At 41.1% G+C, this 10,260-nt stretch overlaps 1 protein-coding gene across 1 annotated transcript in view; it reads left to right on the forward strand.

The window, feature by feature from the left end:
* cdkal1 (CDK5 regulatory subunit associated protein 1-like 1) overlaps nucleotides 1–9,996 on the forward strand; it is a 201,470-nt gene extending 191,474 nt beyond the window's left edge. The window contains exon 15 of the mRNA XM_019872988.1: nucleotides 9,607–9,996. Within this exon, the coding sequence (XP_019728547.1) occupies nucleotides 9,607–9,765 (159 nt within the window). The 3' untranslated portion in view covers nucleotides 9,766–9,996. The remainder of the gene's footprint in view (nucleotides 1–9,606) is intronic.
* The last annotated feature ends 264 nt before the right edge of the window (nucleotides 9,997–10,260 follow it).

Consider the following 10,260-nt stretch of genomic DNA (forward strand, 5'->3'; position numbering starts at 1 on the left):
TTATCATCATCTTTGAATTATAATATATATTTTTATGCTATGAAATGATGTTCACAAGATGTCAATCGTAAAATGATACACAAATCAGCTGAGAATCAGTGGTGAGGACACAATGTGTCTTCCGACAGTATATACAGCATTTACTTTTCATTAGGCCACTAATGGGGCACTAATGGGCAACTAATGGCCGATGCACCATCACTCGGTGCCATTTTACCCATGCCCAAAAATATGAGAAAAAGAAATGCTAAAAACAGTATCATGTGATATTTTCCGTAATTCACTACTACAGGTACATAGTTCTCTGTGTTCGCATATGCTCTTAGCGATTATTTTCAAACAAGTATAATGTATTTAAATACAAATCGATGATTTCAACTTGAGTTTGGATTTTAATTCTGAACACAGCCACATCCCCAGTCAGAAGAGGCTATGCACATTTGTGCAACCACATGACCGTCTATTTTTTTCTTCAACTCATATTTTTAAACAATTTGATTGCCTTTTACCAATTAGATCTCACATTAAGGGTGTAAAAAGTTCTGAAATTATTTATCTTGGTCTCATTTTTCTCAAGTGAAAATGTTGGTATCGTGACAGCACGAATAACAAATAATGAAGCCATACTTTATTAAGAATTATGGAGCAACAATTGTGTTGTCCAATTGAAAAGTATGCATAATTATTTTCATCCTATTGCATAATATGCAGCAATCACTGTCACAATCAAATATTATTGTCAAAATGTGTGTGTGTGTGTGTGTGTGTGTGTGTGTGTGTGTGTGTGTGTGTGTGTGTGTGTGTGTGTGTGTGTAAATTCGGACAAATTGTTTTTGAAGTGAAATTTTAGAGGTTGGCAGCTTTGTGAGAGTCAAGGAGCTAAAAGTCGTTCCTAAAAGAAATTGATGATACTGTAACTCTTCTGTCAGACAAGTGAGATGCTCCCTAACAACTTTGGGGTCATCTCCGAGGCATTAGGGAATGATGCAATTAAACAAAATGAAATCCACTCTCAGGTTATGCAAACAACAGCTTGTTTTGATTTTGGTTCATATTTTTTAAGCCTCGGCTTTTCAAACAGTTTGTATCTGAGCTTTCTCAGGTACAAATGGCTACGAAATCATCAACTCACGTCGAGCTGTTGTAGGCATCAAACCTACGTGGTCTCAGGTTTACATACAAAGACATCCGCTTTTACCGCTCGGAAATCATAGCCAATCATCGATCCGGCCCTATTTGTTCAACACGTGCACATTTTGTATGGAAGCTGCCTGGTGTGCAATCATTTTCTCTTTGCGTCTTCAAAATGACAGGCATCTCACTTTGTTCTACTTGGTGTGGATCGACATGAAAGGCTGACTTTGAAAGGTTGATCTGCCTTTCCAATCATTAGTTGGTACTATCATCGAACAAACTATCACGCAGTTATGATGCATCGCACCATCTTGCTCCCCCTTCATTCTTGTGTGTGTTTTTTTTTTGTCCAAAAGCCTGTAATCTTGAGCTTGTAAGATGTGGGTGAAAATGTAATCGTTCTCTCCTGTCTTACAGCCCCCCCCACCCCCCACCCCACACACCTCGGTGTGTTGGGGACTCAAGCAAAGACTGATTGACAATAGATGGTGTGTACATAGATACGGGTAGATTAGCTTCGACAAGCATGTGGGACATGGGGTCAAGTTTGGATAAAACCAGCTATTTGGCCGTTGCCTTCATTTAAAAGCTTTAATTTTGAACTTTCCTTCCAACGAAAAAACACCTTTGGTGACTGCTTACTCTCCAGAGGATGTTTAATCTGATCATTTTCTTTCAACCACAACACTCGTGTTAGTTGGAATTTGAGAAAGCTTTTGGTATGCGCACAGAGAATTATAATTCTTATCCATGCAAAGTTTATTGACAATAAAGTTCTCATCTCCTGCTTGGATCTAGTCCATAATATTACCAAACTTAATTTATTTCACTTTAAAACTAACTACATGTGATGTTTCTTCTCACTGATGGCATATTGCCAAGCGAGCGCCATGTGCCCGCATGACTAAAAATATTTGACTTATTTTCAATGTTTTAGGAGCTGAATATTATTCCAGCAAAGGTTGCTACGAGATGTGTATTCAGAGATGTTTTTGCTCCTTCATTCCAGTGAAAAGCCAAGGTTTCAGAGCGACAACAGCACCTGGAAATTTAGCTCTTCTTTGTTCTCGATCTGCCTCTCATAGCCGTCTGTCAAACCTTCATTCACAGAAACAGCACTTTTCCCGTGGAAAGGCGAAGGACAGTAATGAGTCTTTTAGTGGGACACAATAGCAGAGAAAGCACTCAGCAGCACAGTAAAGGGGGAAAAAATGAGAAAGTATCTTCACCAGTCCTCGTCCTCAGATGAAATTAAATGATAGAAGGGGAGGGGGAGAGAAAAACGGAAGCAAGAAAGAAAGAGCGCAAGGTAGATGGGGAGAGATCAGGAGACGGCAAAGGCAGCATGAGTGCCATCTCATAATAATCAGGTCTTTTCACAGCATACTTTCTCAAGGAGACCCAGAGAATGGATGAGAGGGGAGAAAACAGCTCGGGTCCCTCCACAAGACAGCAAATTGACAGTTACTATCAAAGACATAAAAAGAAGAAGAGGGAGGTAAAAGTAGTCTCGTCAAAAACTTTTTCCACGATAACCAATGACAAAATGTAAAAGACTGACGACATATATATTCGGCTATTAGCTTTTTTGGCCCTTCCTTTCATCAGGGACATTCTTCTTATTCACTGTCATCATCTTTTTTTCATCAAATGAGCTCTTTAGTAATTTATACCAATAATATATGTATGTGTGTATAGATAGATAGATAGATAGATAGATAGATAGATAGATAGATAGATAGATAGATAGATAGATAGATAGAAATTCCTCGTCTCACCCCTCGGGTGGTGTCCATCCCCCATTCAGCTCGGGTCCTCTACCAGAGGCCAGGAAGCTTGAGGGTTCTGCGCAGTATCCTTGCTGTTTCCAGCACCGCGCTTTTCTGGACTGATATGTTCGATGTTGATCCCGGGATCTGTTGCAACCATTAATCCAGTTTGGGGGTCACAGCCCCGAGTGCTCCCACCACCACAGGCACGACTGTCATCTTTACCTTCCAGGCTCTCTCCAGCTCCTCTCTGAGCCCTTGGTATTTCTCCAGTTTCTTGTGTTCCTTCTTTCTGATGTTTCCATCACTTGGGATCACGATATCCACGACAACGGCTTTCCTCTGCCCTTTATCCATGATCACGATATCTGGTTGGTTCACCATTACCATCTTGTCAGCCTGTATCTGGAAGTCCCATAGGATCTTCGCTCGGTCATTCTCCACCACCTTTGGAGGTGTTTCCCCATTTTGACCTTGGGGTTTCTAGTCCATACTCCGCACAGATGTTTCAGTAGACTATTCCAACACCCGACCACTCCACCCTATTCAGGCCCACTGCCTAGTGTGCCTACCAAATCATGAGTTCTATATGGAGTTAACACTGGCTTTGAGCACAATCTTTTCTCAAATGAAACACTTGTTAAACACCCAAATAGCATTCAAAGTGTACGTTTTGTAAGTGCAGGTGTACCTCTGTCTCATACAACTCAAGTTTGTTTCTTGATGTCACACAATGTCATCTGTTGACAAAAAAAAAAAAAAATCAAAACAGTTATCGCTTGCTCATCTATTTATAACCGTTTTTGTGTTGGGGTTTTTTTTCCTTCTGAGAAATGCCACAAGATTGCAGTTGGCCTCTGTCTGACTGTTGTCTTTCACAGCAAATGACTTGTTTGGTCTTCAAAACAGCAGGCAGAGCTATTTCAAGCGTTTCACTTGGCATGTCAAATTTTATTCCATGGACTGTGGTTTGAGGAACCAAAATTGCAATAAGAGAGAAATTATTACACCATTAAAAATCCTGGCTGTGTCTGCTTTTCAGTATTTTAACCACATATGCCAACTGGAATGACACAGTTTCATTCTCTTGTGTTTATTTCACATCAATATGCTTTGTCTGCCCTTTTCTTTGAGCTTGACTTTGAACACATCTGAGCAATATGTATAAATAGCCCAGAACACAGTCCTCAGTTGTGGAGAAACATTGTTGAGTCATTAAGTAACGTGCTTTTGTTTTTCATTCTTAGACTAAAAAGTCACCTACCTATATGTCTGTGTGCCTCCTCAATAAACCTTAAGCCACACACAATCTTTTTATCCGGCAGGGTATTCGCAGGCTTTGCAAAGTGATTGTGTTCAAGAACAAAAGTAGCATTTTACTTGCTACTTGCAAATAGACAAGTAGCAGTACAGCCAGTAAAAAAATAATAATAATAATAATCATAATAATAATAAAATATGAATTATGTGACTATCGTTGAGGAATTAGCAGTGGAATAATGTCTGTGATTACGTCTCATCAAGTATACATCTTCTTTTACGCTTTGTTAGATCACTCCTGGAAGTACCCCAATGTTCAAAACTTGGCCCCCCACTACTGTATTCCCATAGTCAGGAAATGCTGGAGGCTTTGCAACATCATCATATCTGTCTCAATCTCAGTCGTTTTCGGAGACACACTTGCGAAATATGATCCGTCCCTTTTTCCAGTGGCACCGAATCACCAAACACTTGTTTGGCAAATAGCTTGTACTCACAAGTTACTGAAAGTCAAATGCGCTAGCTTGGAAAGAACACTACAACTACAGTATAATAATAATAATAATCATAATAATAATAAAATATGAATTATGTGACTATCGTTGAGGAATTAGCAGTGGAATAATGTCTGTGATTACGTCTCATCAAGTATACATCTTCTTTTACGCTTTGTTAGATCACTCCTGGAAGTACCCCAATGTTCAAAACTTGGCCCCCCACTACTGTATTCCCATAGTCAGGAAATGCTGGAGGCTTTGCAACATCATCATATCTGTCTCAATCTCAGTCGTTTTCGGAGACACACTTGCGAAATATGATCCGTCCCTTTTTCCAGTGGCACCGAATCACCAAACACTTGTTTGGCAAATAGCTTGTACTCACAAGTTACTGAAAGTCAAATGCGCTAGCTTGGAAAGAACACTACAACTACAGTAACAGGAGAGATAGTAGACGAACTGCTATTGTTCTTGACTGTCTGCCTCTAAGTTGACTCGCAAGCAGGCTTTAGGTCTTGTCCAACAAGCCATATGTATGTGTGTCTCCAAACAGGATGTCTTGAAAGTAATCGTAACTCAGGTCGGCATGCTTTACCCCAGTGCTTAAAGCATCTGCTATATTTCCTGTTATAGTGGCTGTCATGTGCCCAGCATGTGTTTGCATGGGCCTCAATTACACAAATGGGTTCCACTGTATTTCATTGAGGCGACCATAAAAACATTTTATGCAGTCCATCTGTATGCTTGCTTCTGGCTGTGCTAATTGTCTAAGGAGCCTATTTTTGACAACGCATTAGTGTCTGCTGGTATTTTGTCACTGCCCAAAAATTTTTATTTTTTTATTGTGAAGTCATCTGTTTCACCACAATGTTACAAGTCACACAGTGTCGTCCTCATATTTTTACAGGATTAGTGTTTAGCATGGAGTTGGCATTTTCTACATTTATTTTGGGTACACTGGCCTCCTTCCACTTTCCAAAATCACGTGAAGTTAATTTCTTCTTGCGTCAATTCAGTTGTGTGCCCTGCAATTGGCTCGTGACCAGTCCAGAGCGTCCGCCACATCTTGCCCAGTCAGCTAGATTAGGCTCCAATTACCCGTGAACCTAATGAGGACAAGCTCTATAGAAAATGGATGGATGGATTTTACACCAGGGTGTCCTTAACAGCTCAAGGGAAGCTTGAATGGTTTTGCATCCATTGCATATGTCGTGGACTTATCTTAGCCCACATTTTCTTGGGTGGGATTTGCTTACAGCATAAAAATAAATAAGATATAATAATAATGGGTCAATTCCATTTCTTGCCACTCCCATGTTGTGGTCCTGTCACATTTGTAACTAATCCGGTCATGCGATAGTCGCTTTCACTGTCCCATTTTTACATAATTCCCATTTTATGGCATTTCACTGGACTAGAGATGGATACTTTTCAAATGGACAAGCGTGCTCTGTGCTCATGAAAGCATAGCCTTGCTTTGTTAATAACCAGAGGCATTGTGACAAATCTGCATTCACAGAAACGTGTTCTTGATTCGTTATGAATTTGTAAGTTCTGCACCCCAGGCAAAAAGAACAACTATTTCTGTTACTCTTTACTGTGTTCAACTGACTTGTTGACAACATTCTTTTGCTGTTTTGGAGGCGTGAACATCCAGTACGACTGTCAAATTGTGGACATGGAATCTAAATCCTAATACTCGAACTGTTGCTCGTCGTAATTGTCCCAGTGGTTTTGATAGGTCACTTTTGGCTAACTAAAGAGCCTGTATCTTTTTACACACATGCACACAAAACTTCAGTTGTTTCTAGAGTGACACTGACAGCTGGTGAAGATCATGTGAGAAATCCGACCAGGGCGTATTGTTGTTTCTTCTTTCTCTCGTGAGGCTGGTGTCGAATTGCAGTAGTGGGAGACGAAAGTACCATTTCAGTCTTCCAGAGTCTTTTACCTGTGTCAGTCCATCTGTTTCCTGATTTTTCTGGATGATTGTGTTTGCCCTGTACCCCCTGCTGTGTGCAGAGAGAGCATGATGATGCTGTAAAACCTGCGCGCGTTCACATGGCGGTGAAATGTCACACAATCGTCAATCTTTTCCTCGGGCGTTCTCTCTTCCCTCTCAGTTTTTCACCGCACTTCCCTCCGCTCCCACTGCGCTGACATGCATCCACCGCCACTTAGATTTGCACTTATCCTCCCAACTAGTAATAGATATTAGCCTGCACTGTTCAGTCTCTATCCTGGCACCCCGGTGTTTAATGACACTTGCAGGGAGACAGCGATGTAGACAGATGGGGACGAAGGTAGTAGGTAGTACACTTGGGCCTGACACCGTTCCTGGATGATGATACATCTGTCTGTTGTTTTTTTGTGGTTCTCTCTTTTCTTTTTTTTCAAACTTGACAGTAAGATTTCACCGTCTTTTTTTTTTTTTAAAGCTCAAATAGTTTGTGCGCATCTTCATTCTGAGCTTGATAAAACCTGTTTCCAGAGCTCCCTTTTTGGCACCAATTCTTTGCTAATAAGCAGTTAATGTCTATACTTGCTCAAATGGGGAGAGAGTGACTGCATCATTTCCGATCAAGACAAACATCAAACGGCGATTAATAACTGCTTTTGGAACATGGGTCCCATATGTTTGGCAGTGCGAGCCACATTTGACTCAGCGAATCACCGGGCTCCTTTCTCGTTACCCAGAAAACAATGTCAAACGGATTACGCTCCTGTTGTTTGTTTCATAGCAGGAATGAAAGGCGGAAGTCACTTTTTTGGAAAAGAGGTGTGGAAAAGTACATCAGTTTGGGAGAAACTTTATTGCGATGGGATAAGGAAGAGCCGGTTTGCTGAGGATCTGATTAAGTGTGCAGACTGAAGATTTTTTTTTTATATCCTTCAATGGAACTCTACACTCCTGCAAATCTTGAGCTGTCACTGTTTATTATTATGAAGCACAATATAACATACTAACATGCAGAAAGACAAATAATGGTTGTAGTCTGACCTTGTTGGCATTCTGTTTGTATCAAGTCAAGTACAACTTTATCAGCACAGATGAAATTTCCTCCCTCTTAAACAGACAATCTGAGCATTGCAGCAAATCTAATGTTTGCCTAAAACCGCTGCTTTGACTGCCGTCAGCTCGTCCAACAAGAAAACATTTCATTGTCTTTGAAGCATCTGCCACAAAACAAAAGTATTAGTTTCACCATCAGGTGCAGTGAGCTGAACATAAACCAAACTTGAATGTGTCAGCGAGACTTTCCCCTCGTACCACTATTGTCCACCGCCACTGGTAAGTGACTTATGGATGCGTCACTTAGGCGCTGGCGGTTATTGTATCCCTACGGCATTATGTGCGCCAACAGAGGAGAGTGCGAATGAGCGGCGGCAGTAGATAGTAGAGACGACCGGAGGATTGGAGCGTGTTGGACCATTGTGCAGCTGCTTACACACTCATGTGCATGCAACACATGTGGGCGTCCACTGTAACACTCTGCACATATGCCTAACTGTTGGTTCTCAGAGGTCAAAAGTGCAGTTGGTTGGCCAAGAAATTCAACATACTGGCAACTTGAGAAGATTCTTCATATGATTCTGTAACGACACACAAGAGTGGACAGGACAATCGTCATTTCATTTGTGTGAACATGATACATTCCTAACGATGGTAAGAAAGACAACAGGCATGAAAGGGCGATGATTAAAATAAAAGAGTTGACGATCGAGGTGCAAAGTGTCCATCTGCTTTTTGGTAAGTAGAAAAAGCCATCGCTTACGACACTTTCCCCAGTGAGCTTGTTGAAAGGTTATTCAAGAAAACCGCAGATCAATTGCTCGATATCCCCCTGCATAATCCATCTTGGCGGTGATAAGGCATTTTATCAACAGTCGGGCAGGAGGAGATGTGCTGGAACCACTTCAAGGTCATCCCGATCCATACTCACGGATTCTCTCCTCCTATGTGTCCACAGCTCATATTGACACATCGCATGGAGAAATCCCTCTTTATTTTGTGATCAATAGCCTCAGCCGTCTTGTCTCCCTTAAACTAAAAAGAAAATAAATGTATTATTTATCCACGTCAGTAGCAAACATCCAAACATTCCCCAATTTTGGCCCGAAGGCACTGAATGCTTTTTGGATTTTCCGCACGAGTTATAGGTAGCAGCAACCGTGTTTTTCTTCACGTGGATGCGATTGATAGCGAAGCAGCTTCACATCAAAATCAATGTTGTATTGCTTTGCCGTCTCCACATTGATCTTTCACACATCCCATCGCAGCTCATTGTCAACATCAACTCCCATTTCAGCAGACGGGCGCCGAGGAATAATTTCATTACCGCATTCAGCTTCTTGCTTTAATTACTCTCACTAATATTCTGCATTTATTCGTAAAATAACAGCTGTTTTTTTTTTTTTGGGGCCTGTTTTTTTTTTTTTTTCTCACATGAATGCATTCATCCACGAGGTATCAGATTTGCTTCATTATCATGTTAGTTATTCTCAAATTAAAACAGCGTCGCTGAGGGGCAGCAGATGGAAGTAGACAGAAGGTGGAAATCCTTGTTCAGGAAAAACACTGAAAGGACAACAATTTTTGTCCACATTTACAGGGCAAAAACAGATGCATCAACACTAAGTTCAAAATTATTTAGACTCCTAAAAATAAATTGCGCAGAGAGATGACTAATAAACATAAAGGAAATCCGAAACACTGCACGCGTGTGTTTGTATAGGGCTGGGTAAGAAGCAGCCTTTTCACCACACTAGTGTGGCATGTCGCGAGAGTTACTGCAGCAGCTCGCCACGCTGACCCTCAGTTCAACTTTACTGCAACTGCAAACTTTTAGTGGATCCCTCCACTTCTTTGTGGAGAAATTAACATTCTTTTTGTGTCCAAAGAAGATGCTGAAAAGCCTTTTTCTCTTTGTGTGTTTTCTTCGCAGGAGCAGATGGTATATGGTGTCCAAGGTCCCTCTTCTGTGTCTTCCTCTGTTTTGTTGATTGGGTCTTACAGTGTGGACCGAGAGCTATTGAAGAGGCTGGGGGTCGGACTGGCGCTGGCTGCCGCATTACTGGCTTTTATTGTGGAGAGGATCTATTAGCGTTGCAACCGTAAGATGGAAGAGGAGCCGTAACCAGGGAGAGGATGGCGACATCAACAGCATCTTTGAATGGGAGCGACATCTTCAAATTAACCGACTTGTTACTTTCTGTGCTTTCGTGTTGCACCCAAAGCGGGCAAAGGACATCTCGGTTGGATTTTTGCTTTTAATTTCACTTCATTTGGCCTCTGTTTGCTTTTTTTGGATAAAGGCACATAAAAGTTTGTGTACGTCTTTTGGTACCAACTCAACCCCATCCAACCATTGCTCCATATAAAGAGTTCTACATGGAGTAAAAATCAGTCAAAGAACAGTTAAAATAATAACACAAAAACTGTAAACACCATAAAACACAAGAACGATGGCTCATGCAGTTAAAAACGATCGTATAGAAAATGTGTTGGAACACGAGTTTTAAAAATGGACAGAGAGCTTGCCTAACGTTTAACATAAGCTATTTCTAAAGTGAGCGAGCGGCAACAGAAAAAGATCAAT

The sequence above is a fragment of the Hippocampus comes genome, unplaced genomic scaffold, assembly GCF_001891065.2.
Source record: "Hippocampus comes isolate QL1 unplaced genomic scaffold, H_comes_QL1_v1.1 scaffold242, whole genome shotgun sequence".
NCBI classification, from domain to species: Eukaryota; Metazoa; Chordata; class Actinopteri; order Syngnathiformes; family Syngnathidae; genus Hippocampus; species Hippocampus comes.